General features: G+C 36.8%; 1 protein-coding gene across 4 annotated transcripts in view; it reads right to left on the bottom strand.

Moving 5' to 3' along the window:
* LOC111079813 (ran-binding protein 16) overlaps nucleotides 1–15,660 on the bottom strand; it is a 161,605-nt gene that overhangs the window by 127,693 nt on the left and 18,252 nt on the right. For all 4 annotated transcript variants that reach the window (XM_041595857.1, XM_041595856.1, XM_041595854.1 and 1 more), the window contains exons 2-5: nucleotides 9,264–9,659; nucleotides 8,968–9,197; nucleotides 8,123–8,222; nucleotides 7,853–8,068 (exon numbers count right to left, since the gene is read on the bottom strand). In XM_041595857.1, coding sequence (XP_041451791.1) covers nucleotides 7,853–8,068; nucleotides 8,123–8,222; nucleotides 8,968–9,197; nucleotides 9,264–9,659 — 942 coding nt within the window. The remainder of the gene's footprint in view (nucleotides 1–7,852; nucleotides 8,069–8,122; nucleotides 8,223–8,967; nucleotides 9,198–9,263; nucleotides 9,660–15,660) is intronic.

The following is a 15,660-nucleotide window of genomic DNA, read 5'->3' as shown; positions in this document are numbered from 1 at the left end:
AATGAGTTTTGAGTCGTTTTGGTCAGACAGTTGCAACTTGGCCGTTTATCCGCCTTAAACGACGCCTAATTAATGCGTTTATCTAAAACCAAAAATTCCTGCCAAGAAATATTTTTTTTTCGACTTTTCCTGAGTTTTTAAAGTAAAAATTTCGGGGAATTCGAAAGCTTAATATCTTCCAGACGTTATGCTGCAGCTACAAAACGTCTGGGTCGTACCCAACTGGATATAAGATACTTAAGTTATGTGAATCATAGAAGCACTACCTCTAAAAATAAACACATTTAAAAAAAACATAATACAATAAAAAATTTGAAAAAGTTCAGTTTTGTCGAGTACTGTAATTTTTCGTACAGTTCTAGCTATAGCTCAGCTGCTGCAGTGTGCCGACTTATAAGTCCGTCGTTAACCTGTAACTCACGTTACCGTGCCTTTTTTTTCTTACATTTCATTTTGCAAATCTCTTTTTTTATAAGAAGAAAATGATTTTTTTCGAAGTAAAAATTGGATATATCGGAAATCGGATCAGATATTGATTTTCAATTCTATGGCGACAAAAAACCCCTTTTTGGTGAAAAAACTGACAAAATTGACAAAACCGTACTTGCAGAGTTAAGGGGTATATTAAATTTCTGCGCTAGATCACCCAAATTTTGTTTCCAGACTCATGTGATATCACACTACTATATCAAAATTTCGACCCATGCCCTTCCACCCACAAAGAACGAAAAAATACGTTAAAACTAAAAGCGTAGTATCGTAGAGAATGACCATATCTACCAGATTGCCGAAACTGAATAAGATCGCATCATACTATAGCCAGAATAATGAAATTAATTTTCAGTTGCTTCCCCCACCCCCTCCAGCACGAAACCGCACTACTCATTCTCTTTCTCGCTCGCACACACTCTGTCCTAACCTTTGCGGAGAAGATGTAGAATCTACATTATAGATGTATAATCTAAATTAAAGATTTGTATTCGACATTGTAGATGTAGATAACAGATGTAGAAAACAAAATTTTAAATATTTTAAAATTCTACATAAATCATAAGTTCAAAAATGTATATACTGACTGAGTACGGGTATAAAAGTAGAGTCGCGTCCACAAAAGCGACTCCCACGTTCCTTCTCGTTTGAATGTTAGTTTTCGCCTGTTTAAGCAGTTATGCTAAATTTTAATTTCAATAAAATGTTCCAGATAGGACGAAAAACTAAAACACATCGCAATTTTCAGAAATTTATTCATGCAAAGCTTATATGTACTAAAGTATGTATTTATTGGTTGAGTAGAGCTACTTGACCAAATTAAATTTTAGAAAATATCGTAGGTACATTATTTCAAATGAAAATATATAAAAAGATATTATTAAACCAAAAACCTATTTAAAAAACAAGATTTTTCCGATTTTGTGACCTCCTAAGATGCTAAAATTACAAAAACAACATGTGACATTTAAAAGAAGATCAATGAATGAAGTTGCATCATTAAATATATTATTTTAATTTTCTTTAAAGAATGAGATTGATTTTAAAAACGGCGTCATTTTGACGAAGCATGACTTTAACGAACTAAAAATAAGCATGACAAATAAGGGTCAAAGCGAGTGGTATATAACAATTTTTTGACGGACGTTTTTAGAGAATTGAATGGAACCAACCTCCAAATATGCATAGTACTTTAATACCACAATACGAGGTCTCACACCCAATGGTCATTTGCATTAAAAATTTTAGTATTTTCTGAGATAAACCTCCAAATAACATTATCTCGTACGGCCAAGATTGATATCGATTGACGATAAAATTATAATGTATGAAGAAACAGCTGAGCTAAAATTGGAATTACATACAAAGTAAACAAACATTTTCTTGTGAAATATGAAAAAAGGTGCATTTTTTTAACAATTTTATTTATTGGTAGCTTATTTTATTATGAATCGATTTAGCGGCATCTATTCATAACAAAGCTATGTCTGAAAATAAAACCATAACCTACGATAAATTTTTTTTTTTTTAATTTTTTAGAATTTTAGAATTAAAAAAAAAAAATTTACATTTTTTTTTTGCTACATCTTTTATCTACATTATACATGTACCATTTAGATTCTACATTCTACGCTAGAGGGCGCTCGCGTACATAACGAGGCAGACTGTGCGAGCGAGAAAGAGAATGAGTAGCAGATCTCTGGCTGAAGTAGGCGCGGGAAACAACTGAAAAATAATTTCTTCATTCTGGCTATTTGATTTGATTCAGATTCGGCAGCCTGGTAGATATGGTCATTCTCTACGAAACTGCGTTTGAACTACTGCGTTATTTTTATCATATTTTCAAAATTGTGCCTGGCACAGATTTTCGTCATTTGTGGGGGCGGGGCGAAATTTTGAAATACAGTTGTAGCAGTGTGATATCACATGAGTCTGGAAACCAAATTTGGTTGCCCTAGCTCTAATAGTCTCTGAGATCCAGGCGATAAACAAGACGGACGGACGGACATGGCGATGGAAAAAATAATAGAAACGGCATGCGCATTCAAATTTGAAACCAAATATTTTTGGAGCAAATTGTTTGATTAAAAACAACTGTGCTTGGTTTCAGGATAATAGGTGTTTATTTTGGATTTTCTTTTGGGCTTCTTTCGTAAAAATTATTAGCTGGGTACACAAAAAATAATAGAAACGCATATAAATTTTGTTTTTATATTGTAATAAAACGGTTTAAATCGAAATATAGAAGTAATATTTCATCGACTAAAGACAAAAGAAATATGAAATACCTATTCGGGGGGATCCCGTTTTTGTTGTTGTTATTTTTTGGTTCAGAATGGGTCGTGGCGTATATTATAGTGATATTAATAGAAAACATATCTTAAATCTAAAAGCTGAAGGCCACACAAGGTCAGATAGTCACACATATCTAAAATGGATTTAAAAAAAGTGTTTACTGCGATTTACTACAAAAAATAGATAGACACTCGCGTGTGAAAGCAACAACGGTTCATTTCAACAGGCGCATTGTTCGAAAATCCAAAAAAAAAAAAACTCTCTCGTCGGTAGATCTAAAAATGATCTTAATGCACGGGTTAGTAGTCGTACTATAAGGAATAGAAAAAAAATATACCACTACTTTCCAAAAAAAAGTTTAAAAACCGATTAAATTTCGCAAAGGTGCATTTATGTCGTGCAAGCTAGAAAAATATGTTAAAGTCATATGAAACTAAGGTCAAAGGGCTTATATTTGTTGGGGAACTTCATATTAGGCATCTTAATACTACTTCTCATGACCCAGGTATTCTCTTAAATCGGGTATGCATGGCGGTGGGCACATAATGTTGTGGGGATACTTTACCCGTTCGGTTATTGGTCCAATAGTAAAAAATGTGTGTAAGTATGTAAATATACTGGACAGTATAATTTTGAATAGGAAATACCATTAAAGTGGTAGTTCGATCAGAATAATGACCCGAATCACTCCTAAATGCTAACCAAGAAATGGTGCCTGGACAAAGAAGTTCCCCTGATGGATTAGCCTGATGGAATATCAGACCTTAATCCCACAGACCAACTTTAGGAAACCTAAATGAAAACGACTGGTGGCTATAAGACCAAAAATAGGAATGATTTTTGTCAAAAAGTTAAATACGAATGGTACTCCATGGATCCATCCATTTGTGACGAACTGGTGGATTCCATAGGTCGCAGATGGGTCGAAGTCACTAAAAATCGCGTTGTCACTTCAAAATATATAAGATATAAATTAACCTAGTACCCTTTGAAGCATAGCTCGCAAATAACTGTCAAAATTTTTTCCATTGCGGTCTGGTCTTTGAAAAAACAGAAAAACACCACCGACACTCGCTCCCGCTCTGAGCAGAACACTTTTGGTCTCTTCGCTTGTTTTATCAGTTTCGTGTCTTCGGGTTGAGCCGAGACACGCTCGTGTCTTACAATAACAACTTAAAGAGGCACATTTGATCAAGCGCTTGCAGAAAAAGTGTTTGTAGATGAGCAAAGCAGAAAAAATGTCTGTGAAAAGTGTTTTAGTTTTGTTCGTTTTTTTGCCCCAATGATATCTGGGAAATCAATACTGCATATAATTGTATAGGTACATATGAATATACACTTATGGACAAAATAATAGGTGTGCTTTATTTTTCTTTTTTAACTTTTTATTTCTAATTCATATCTTCTCTAATATCAACCAACCAAAGTTTTTTTCAAAACTTATATTAATTGTCTTTAAAGAAAAAGTAAAAACAGTTTCACAAACCCTTTAATTTAAAACAAAACAAAATATTTCCTTAAATCCGCCAATTTTGGCTGGACACAATAATAGGTGTACGAAGATTAATGTTTAAATTTAATCGATATTTAACTATTTTTGGTCTTGTTTTATATTAAATTGAGTACCTGGCAGCTAATACCCGGTATATCCGCCATTATTTTGCAGGACTTTCTCCATTCGTCTTGGCATGGAGGATATTAGCTTGCGACAAGTTCCAATTGGAATGTTGTACCATGCTCTTTGGACAATATCCCAAAGTTGATTTTTATTTTGACAAAAAGTCTTTCCGACCTCTCTTTTGAGTTCACCCCAGAGATTCTCGATTGGATTTCGGTCCGGGGATTGACTTGGCCACCCAAGAACATCCACACTTTGCTCTCGGAACCAATCCTTTACTACCCGAGAGGCGTGCTTCGGGTCATTATCCTGCTGGAACTTCCATAAAAGTGGCATATTATCCTCGGCATATGGTAGCATCACCGTCTCCAATAGATCTTTGTATACGAATCTGTCCATTATTCCGTCAATACGATGAATCGGACCAACACCATACCATGAAAAGCAGCCCATACCATTAGGCTACCACCTCCATGCTTCACAGTTTTACATGTGTATGTGGAATCAAATTCTTTGTCTTTCGGACGACGAACATTCCTTTTGGCATCATTTCCAAATAAATTTACCTTGGTTTCGTCACTCCAGAGGATATTACGCCCTTTTTTTTCACCCTCCGGTCCGCACCAGTTTCTACGATCTAGTGCAAATTTGTTCCTCATCTGTAAATTTGCCGAACGAAGCGAAAGAACCCTGCGAGCAATTCTACCTGGTAGGTTTGCTTTTGCCAATCGTCGCCGAACGGTCCGTGATGACACAATATTCCCAATTTCGTTGGAAATCGTCCTGGAAGACTTGAACGCGACCCGTTTAACCAACTGAACCATACGATCGTCGGTCTTAGGTGATGATTTTCTAGGTGCTCCCCGAGTTTCACCTATTTTTTCCGGTTTTAAGGCATTGGTTACGAAGTTTTGAGATCGTTTCATTAACATGGCAATGGATTTATACGTTTTTCCTTCATCTCGGAGTCGTCGAATGAGCCTTCTCTCCTCCGCACTACAGTGACGCCCACGGCCCATCTAATACAATTTTAATGGCTGTTAAGTCCCAATTTAGTTATATTTTCCTAATACCTTACCTTCTGCAACCAAATAGTTATCTTAATAAACTACAAATTAATTTTTTGCGTAATACACCTATTTTATTGACCAGCCGAATTCGCAGTCTAAGCAATAAAACAATCCACAATTTTTCCCAGAAAGCTAATTAAATCCGGGAATTCACCCAATTCGCACCGAAACAGTGTGACCATATTAAAAAAGTATAGTTTCCTTATAAAATGTTATGTCTAATTCGATTTAAACCGATATCTTAAAAAAAAAAAATTCACACCTATTATATTGTCCATGAGTGTAGGTAAATTTTGTATTAAACAGAGTTAAGCTTAACCACTAGCAAGGAATTCAGATTTTTCGCAGTTAGAGAGCAAAAGACACTTTTTCGTTCGCTCGTAGCGTCGTTGATCAGTGAAAAACAATAACAAAACAGAATTGCAAAATCGGGTCTTTGCCTGAGCGAAGAGCGAAATGATCTGATCGTGTCTTTTCTGGCTCAATTCGCAATGTGTCCGTAAATGAGAGGTTTTTTTCAGACACCCTGAAAGTGTTGACCGTTTATTGCGAGCTATGCTTTGAAGTTAAAAAACGTGCTCTGACCACAGCCTGCAAAGCAAAACTAAGTGGCAAACGTTGTCGCCCAATCTGGAGGATGGTACAATAGTCGTGATTCACGAGGACAACACGCCACCGCAGCAGCTCTGGAGTATCAGCAGAGTCATCAGCGTGGTAGCAAGGGCCGTTGGAAAGATTCGGGTCGCGAAGGCAAAAACGGCAACCGGCTTATTTACGCGTCCAGCCCATAACCGGCGATGCTACCCATATGTTGAAGGCACGGCCTTCAAGGTGGCCAGAATGTGTAAGCGCCAAAACTTACCTAGAATAAAATCCCCTGCGCACTCGCTTTGCTCGCATTGCATTGTAGTATAAGCAGTCACTCATAAGAACTACCAAATAGATCAACAAAACATTTGTATAAACATGAACGGCAAGCATAGACCGATCGTGCCAAAGTTAGCGTCGTCGCTTCGTCGGCGCTGCGCTGCCGCTATGTGTGCACATGCATACGTACATTCGTATGCATATTTGTGCTTATCATAAGCCGAAGATGATGACGCGACGACGCTGATAGCAGATCGGCTCTGCTGCCGATATCATGTCAAACCTGAAGCACTGACCATTCCAATTAGCATAAAAAGGCCATGCCCTTCATGGACCAGGACAGAGGCTGCCTGGCCTTTCGGGCAGCCCTAGCCTTAGCTACTAAGCTAAATATACAAATAAAGAATATTTCGAAGTTGCCTGGCCACACGGGCAACTCCGACTAAAACAACAAAATCACTTATATTACAGCATTGATACTGAAGTGATGATAAAATACGAATTGCTCAGGAAAAAAAATGTATACCATTGATGCCATTGATACTGTCATCCGTATAATTTTATTAGAAGTTGTAGTTCTTAGTAAAGCAGTGACAATCCGCCCGATATTTTATTATCTGTGCCCCTACTTTTTCGTTTTCCTCGATTAAATATCGGACGGCGACTGAAAAACCATTTTCTCTATACCATGTATATTCTGTCCCTCTTCTTTTTTCGCTAGCCCCCCCCTAGCCCCTAGAACAACAACCATCATCTTCTTCCTCTAACGCATACACCCATCCGCTTCTCATTGAGAATACCTGACCTGTGACCGTAAAAACCCCTCATTATTTTATTGACATTATGACATTGTTTTACACCAAAAGTCATTGACATCGAGAGGGAACGTTAAGAGTCGCTGCAGTGGACGCGACTCTACTTTTATACCCGTACTCAGTCAGTATATATGTGAGCTTATGATTAATGTGGAATTTTAAAATATTTATCTGTTTAAATTTTTTTTGCTACATCTGTCATTTACCTCACTCTTTTACACCTCTGCCAGATGGCGCACACTGCACGAGGCAGAGTGTGTGTAAGAGAGAGAGAATGAGTTAGCTCTGCAGCGCTGGAAGGTGGTAGCCACTGCAAATAAATCATCTTTCTGGCTATAGTAATGATCCGATTTGAACCAGATTCGGCAATCTGTATTGTCATTCTCTACGACACTCCGTTTTGTCGTATCTTTAAGTTTGTGGATGCCACAGACTTTCGTTTCCTTCTCTGCGTTGCACACATCCACTTTTACCTCAAATCTAATATACCCCTTAACTCTTCGAGTACGGGTATGAAAATAAATTAGTTTTTACTATACCCGTTCCAGTGGTTTACGTGTTAATAATGTATATTTCGGGTTCAGTTTCTGTTAATATTTTCAATTCAAGTTCATTAATAACAGTTGAGGGTTAACAGTTGCTAATTATTTGAATCCTTTAGAATAAAAGATTTGAGATGAGGCAGAAACACTACTTACGTGCAAGTTTGTCAAAATATTTGTTACTCCTTCAACTAGATGTGTGAGAAATTTCGTTCTTTCAGTATTACTAAAAAGCGATCGACGCACAGAGGTCATTTGAACCAAACAAGATATGGAGTAGCTAGCTAAACCATTTGGAAGAATCTGGTATAAATCAAAAAACAGTTTCAGTGTGTTTAAATCCAGGAACGCAGGCCGCCAGGCTGTTGGAATCTATTTATAAGACAGCGTTATTTTTAATACTTCGTAAATAGGTTGAAAGCATACCTGAACGTTGTTCATATCATCGGTAGATTCATCTGTTGAGCTTCCAATAAAATCAAAGCTTAAACAATTTTTCGTCAGTCGCAGCACATGAGATATCAACCTTAATATGCATAAAGAATAACCACAAGCTAGCAGATCAAATTCAATTTTATTAATAAGACAATAGGACTAGGTTTAGGTTCCATAGCTTTTAATAACTTAAAACGTATGTTTTAACGTAGTTGATGAAGAGGTTTTGGGTTCTTGAAAAAAAGGACACCTAGTTCTATGAACAGTTCGACCATAAAATCATATGCATGGGTCGCGTTGAACGCGAATTTGTCGACACACTTGTCATTATCAAGGATGAGTGGCGGAACAATTGCCGCACATATGTTATATTCTTAGCGTTGGTCTTAGTTTAATTAGGGTATAGTTTCCTATTTACAGTCCATAAGTTTTGAAAATAAAACGGTTCGAATTTACAACTCGTCTCATCAACAACACCATTTTTAGTCCTTCGAGCCGAATAGAAGTCGCAGCAAAATTAAGTCCATCGAGCCTCTGCTTTTCCCCCACCCGTGGTAAGAAATTCAGAGATAATAGCACCAGAGCCTTTGTTATCCTCTACCAGTGGTAAGAGACAGAATAACATAAGACCATGATTTTTATAGCAAGGTCGCTAACGGCAACCAAAATTAACCCTTGCCCTTGGATTGACTGCCAAGGTTATCATAAATTAAAAGACAATAAAACTCTGATCGGTAGGGAAAATCGCAAAAATTAAGAGACGATAATACAGCTCTAGTCCCACAACACTACACAAAACTAAAATATCCCTTCGAGTAGCGGGTATAAAAACTTACGCTTTCTGCGATTCATCCATAAATTTAAGGTTCTTGCTGTTATCACGTGCTGTTATCAATAGTGAGCAAGATAGTAGAAATGTGTCGTAAAGTTGCTGGTCACGATAGGATGTAGCTATCTTTCGATTCTTTGAGAAGGACAAGTGTACATCTAACTCCACAATAGAATTCATTTCAGATACCAACTGTGATAAGATTTGAACGCCAACTGTGCAGTGCTCCACAGACCCCTAGGAAACGAAATTAAAATTTTAAATTAATTTTAGCTTCTGTACTATTATAAATTTGCAACATACCTGCAAAAACTTTTTTACGTCTTCTAATAAATTTTGAAAGATCAATTCACCTTTGTAAGTGTCGAACCAACCATATTTTGTAATTTTGGCCAGAAGTGTAACCAAAGCTTGAATAACAAAATGCTGCAAATTAGGCCTAGTAGCCAAGTAGTTTAATGCGTAGCTACGAATGTCGATTCTTTGCTCAAGCGTGAGTCCCTGTATTAGTTTTGTAAGTGTGGATGCGGCAAGCAGCTGTGCATAACTAGAATCTGCTCGGTCTAGTAGAAGTTGACATTTGGGTAGCGCATCTTGGCTACTTACAAATGTAGCAAGGGCTTTCTCTGCATCTTCACGAATGCAAACATCTGTAGCTTCGTAAAGTTGTTTGCACAGTACTTCAAGTTGCTGTATCTCCTAAAAAATAAAATATATAAATTTTTATATAAAACAAAAAACAAAAACAAAATGGATTTTATTTTTACTATATGCTTATAACCCTAATTAGCCCTACAATTATAAATGTTCAAGACAATTGCATAAAACATAGGGACAGAAACCGTAATGGTTTTCGCGGGAAACGTTTTAAATGGCGATTTCCGTGAAACCTGAGAATATGTTTGTTAATGTTACTGAGACGTGTTGAAAATTCAAACTATTTTATTTTCAAAATTTATGCACTATATATAGGAAACAACAAACTAATTAAAAACTTAGACCAATGCTAAGAAAAAAACAGATTTGCGGCACATTTTTAAATGCTCATCCTTGTTATTGTACACCTAATGCATGCATACTTACCACATATGGGCATTTCTCTGACGAGGTCCACCGAGACAAAAAAATGTAATGTCTATATTTCCATATAATTATTTGGCGATATTATAGTCTAAATTTAATGAACGACAACTAATTTACCCAATTGACTTATAGTTTCAATACTTTAATGTGAAAACCTATTCAAATAAGCAAAAATGTACTTGTTTGGTATTTTTTTGTTTGCCTTAGCCATATTTTCTATTACTATGTATTATCTCATATAAAAAAGTGCATTCTTGGGAAAAGTTTTTTCTCATATTCTTTCTAACGTATTGGACTATCTTAAAAAAAAAAAATGCTTTAACCCCGGCTAATGGTAAATTTTTAAATGTTATAAACCAAGGAATTTTAATCCTGTGCGAATATGGTCTTAATTCAATTTTAAAAAAATGTATATGGCCCCAACTTGCGCTGAAATCTGAGTTTGAATAGATCGCCGCGAATATCAATTCCATATTTGTCCCGTGCGAATGGCTCGGTTTTTTGACAAAATCTCGAAAACGAATAGTGGCCCAAAATCGACCTTAGCACCACTTATAGGCCTAGTCTAGAGGTGTATCATAAAGCTAAAACGATTTTGAAAATTCGTCTTATTATGTCCTTTATACCACTTGAAATGCGTACGAATGTTCCGTTCGACTTCAGAAAAATGCCCATATGTATGTATGTTTGTTTTCGACGAGAACAATGTACTATATGATTTTATGGCCGCTCATAACTCTAGATGGCCTTTTCTCAAGTGGCCTTCTTCTAGTGGAATGTATTTATGGGGTGGCCTGTGGCGGTTCCTGTTTATGTTCATCTTGTCCGCGGTACGTGATTATTGCAGCGTAGCTTGGTGCTATGTCGGCCGTGCTCATTATTATGATTAGACTGCTCGACAAAACTGAACATAGATTGGGAGCTTTACATTTTTTTTAAGGAATTATGGTTTTTTCTTATGGCAGATTTTTTTTAAATTAAAAAAAGAATTGTATTTTTGTATAATGCTTTTTTTAAAAGGTATTTTGCCATTCTGAAAAGATAAGAAATGCAGCTATAAATTAGACCAAAACTTTTTTTGATTTCAGCTTACCGTTTGGGAAATATTAAGCTTTCAAAAATGTGCGGTATTTTTTACGAAATTTGTACTTTAAAAACTGAGGAAAAGTCAAAAATATATCCCGAGTCTTTTATTTTTTTGTGAATAGGTGCATTAATTCGGCGTCATTTAAGGTATTGCTCATTAAACTCTATGGAGAGAACGCGGATCTAAAATTGGTTGACCAGCCCTCCGAAAATCACAGGTACAGTTACAGTTTATTTCGAAATTTTGTTACGCCCCTTCCGCATTCAGAAAGGACGAAAATCTGTGGCATCCACAACTTTAAAGATACGAGAAAACAAAAACCTAGTAACGTAGAGAACAACGATATTTATCAGATTTCTGAATATGCTTCAGATCGGATTATTATTTTCGCCAGAATAAAGATATTAATTTTCTGTTGCTACCCCATCCCCTTCCAGCGATTCAGCAGCTACTCCTTTGCCCTTTGCAGTGCGCGTGCGGCCTCTACCGGAGGAGAAGTAGAATCTACACTGTCGACGTAGATGACAGATGTAGCTCACATATATACTGACTGAGTACAGGTATAAAACGAGAAGGAACGTGTGAGTCGCTTCTGGGGACGCTACTCTACTTATACCCGTACTCAGTCAGTATATAGATTTTTAAGCTTATGATGTTTTAGAATTTTAGAATAAAAAAAATTAAATTTTACATTTTTTTGCTACATCTGTTATCTACATCTACATATATTATGTATATTCTACACCTAACATGTAGATTATACATGTACCATTTATATTCTACATCTCCTCCGCTAGGGGTTGCTCGCGCACTGAACGCGGCAGAGTGTGCGAGCGAGAAGGAAAATGAGTTGCATTGTCGTTTGCCGCAGGGGGCGGGGGGAAACGAATGAAAATTAATTTCTTCATTCTGGCTATAATTATGATCCGATCTGATTCAGATTCGGGAATCAGATAGATATGGTCATTCTCTACGATACTGCGTTTTTAGTTTTATCGTATCTTTAAAAATGTGCCTGCCACAGATTTTCGTCCTTTGTGGGGGCGGAAGGGGGCGGTGCGAAATTTTGAAATACACTTGTAGCAGTGTGATATCACATGAGTCTGGAAACAAAATTTGGTTGCTCTAGCTTTTATAGTCTCTGAGATCCAGGCGCTCATCAAGACAGACGGACGGATGGATGGACAGACGGACGGACAGACGGACATGGCTATATCGACTCGGCTATTGATGCTGATCAAGAATATATATACTTAATAAGGTCGGAAACGTTTCGTTCTCTGCGTTGCACACATCCAATTTTGGGTACGGGTATAATTAGAGTCGCGGCCAAAGAAGCGACGCGCAACGTTATGTCGCTTATGAAGGAAGAAACGATACCAACTCTGCTGAAGAGGAAAAAATACCTGTGAAGACGAAACGTGCTTACCAACGTACTTTCTCAGAAGCTTATCCCCTTCCAAATTACACTAGTCAACACGAAATTTATGCTGTGGCCCAAAATGACTTTTTCTTATAGATTTCGGGGATTTAAAATGTTTAACGAATTATGGTTTAGTTTTTTTTTAGATCTTGTATTTTTTTAATGTTTTTTTTTCAGAGGTTCAGATGTGCTTTTATTTTTCACATAACTTAAGTATCTTATATCTTGTTAAATAGTAATGCAGCTTAACGCCTGGAAGATATTAAGCTTTCAAATTCAAATTTAATCATTTTTTGCGGTATTTTTCCCCGAAATTTTGACTTTAAAAACTCGGGAAAAGTCGAAAAAAAATTATTGGCATGCATTTTTATACCCGTACTCAAAAAACAGTTATTAGATTTGTGGTAAAAGTGGATGTGTGTAACGCAGAGAAGGAAACGTGTCCGACCCCATAAAGTATATATATTCTTGATCAGCATCAATAGTCGAGTCGATATAGCCATGTCTGTCTGTTCGTCCGTCTTGTTGAGCGCCTGGATCTCAGAGACTATAAGAGTTAGGGTAACCAAATTCGGTTTCCAGACTCATGTGATATCACACTGCTTCAAGTGTATTTCAAAATTTCGCCCCGCCCCCTTCCGCCCCCACAAAGGACGAAAATCTGTGGCAGGCACATTTTTAAAGATAAAGATAAAGAATACCCATATCTACCAGACTGCCGAATCTGAATCAGATCGGTACATCTATAATCTACATGTTAGATGTAAAATAAACATTGTAGATGTAAATAACAGATGTAGCAAAAAAATGTAAATATTTTGTTTTTAATTTTAAATTTCTAAAAAATCATAAGCTCAAAAATGTATATACTGACTGAGTACGGGTATAAGTAGAGTCGCGTCCCCAGAAGCGACTCACACGTTCCTTCTCGTTAGTTTTAGATATATGCATTAATAAAACGTCGTTTAAGGTATTGTTCATTAAAATCTATGGATAAACGGTCAACTTGCAGCCGTTTGACCGAAACGACTCAAATCTAATTTTACCTGTAAAATACCGTCCAATACATAGTCGAATGTGTAAAATCTCATAAGAGAACCTTATTCCAATGACAAAGGAAGACAGCCAAAAAACTTTTTTAAAAATAGTAACAAGCAGAAGCAAAGAAAAATTTTCACTAATCTTAAAAAATGTTTAGTAACATAACACCGAATACAAAAATTCTTTATATCCTTAGGATTTACTGAAAGGACTGAAATTTACTGATATTTTTATGGGTAGGATTGTATAGGTACAATCCTATATCGGAGGTACTACTTTTATTGAATATAAAAAGGCAGACGCGACCAAGATCTAATTTTTGTGGACCAGAACTTGAAAATAAAGGTAAACATTTCACCGGAACATACATACTGTCAACAACATTTAATAACAAAGAAACATGAGCAGGTAGGGTTTATCCATATCTAAGATTCAGTAACACAAACATTACAAGTCCTTTTCGTTTGCTTTGATCCCATTTTGGCCGTTGGATCAGAAAAGTTCCAAACGTCAGCACATTTTAGCTTAGTCGTGTTTAGACTTTCCCAGTTTTGAAAGTCAAAATTTTGAAAGGAAACAAATACCGCAGAAAAACGATACATTTTTGTTTGGCTCTCCTCCCGCCCAACCAACCGAGGGGCGCAGCCGCATGACGCGCGACGCGTGTTACCGAAACGATCGCGAACATGCAGGAAAGATAGGGGTTATCGAATATTAGTCTCGAGGAAAATAAGAAGTAAACACACAAAAAGAGCTAATAATGCAAAGATACCTAAGTAATAATACTAATAACGGGAAAGGTTTGTTAGTACTAGTGATTTAAGAAGAGGAAGGGAATTAGTGGTGGATATTATAAGGTAGAGCGAATTATAATTCGAGCATAAGACCCTAAACGGTTCATGCAAGGAATAATTTGATATACAAAGAGGAAATAACAAAGGAATAAAGTTTCTAGTGGATCTAATAAAAATCGTAAAGTTTATGCGGCTCAAAAAGTCAGGGGTCTAATTTAACACCAAGATCATCAACCAAAGCAATTCTCTTAAGAGAATCACCGCAGAGGGTTTAAAGAGCCAACAAGGGGCTGATGAAATGTCATAACTTTGCATTTCGAGGCAGTTTTTATAGCATTGAGCATTATAAATGGAGAAATTTGGACGAGCTATTACATAGCGAGAGAGAGACGGAGTACCAACTTCTTGAAATTTTTTATAAAGTCTTGATTTTAAGTTTTGTAGACTGGATAACTTTTTTATAAACCAGGGAGGCTTGCCAGATCTAATAGGACAAGAAAGTGGGACACAAGAATCAAAAAGTGCGTCGAGTACATTGAACAAATTTTTTGACGAATCTAAATCCCTAATGAGGCTATTAAGCTTCGTAAACTCGGCTTTAAGAAAGCAACGGACACGTTAAAAAAGCCTACCCGTTCGATCCAATACAGTAGGTCCAATATCAACCGACACTTTGAATGTAGAATGGTAGGAGTCTTCAGGTATAGTGAGGGGAAGGGCTCGGGTTAGCAACGCTATGGCCGGAACCTAGACAAAGCACAGATCAAGCAATCGACACAAGGAATTTTTCATATGGTTAACTTGAGACAAGGATAGGTTTAACAAGCCTTCGATAAAGTCATGTAGTGACATTGTCACAGGGTTATTCGTTTACAATCACAATCGTTTACCGAAGACCAAACAGTACCTGGCAAATTGAAATCACCAAGAACTATCATATGGTCTTTATCTGATAGCGAGGAAGAAACAGTTTTTAAAGCATTTGAGGAAGGTGGAATATACGAGCAAGTAATGAAAATGGAAAAGCCTGGGAGATTCAGTTTTGCGCACAGGAATTCCTGGTCCTGTTGAACCTGAACTATGAAATGTTCCGATGTGAAGTTTAAGTCCAAAGCAATGAGGACCCCTCCTACACGTCGAGACGAACGGTAATTTTTAAAGATTGTTTGCCGACCTGCCAAAACTTAGGAACTAAGGATGTCCGGCTTTAACCAGGTCTCGGTAAACACAATAACGTGGGACGAAAATGCGAGACTCTCCAGAAGAGGAGTT

The sequence above is a fragment of the Drosophila obscura genome, unplaced genomic scaffold, assembly GCF_018151105.1.
Source record: "Drosophila obscura isolate BZ-5 IFL unplaced genomic scaffold, ASM1815110v1 contig_87, whole genome shotgun sequence".
Classification (NCBI taxonomy): domain Eukaryota; kingdom Metazoa; phylum Arthropoda; class Insecta; order Diptera; family Drosophilidae; genus Drosophila; species Drosophila obscura.
The sequence above is the reverse complement of the archived record's forward strand: the minus strand, read 5'-3'. Positions and strand labels throughout refer to the sequence as shown.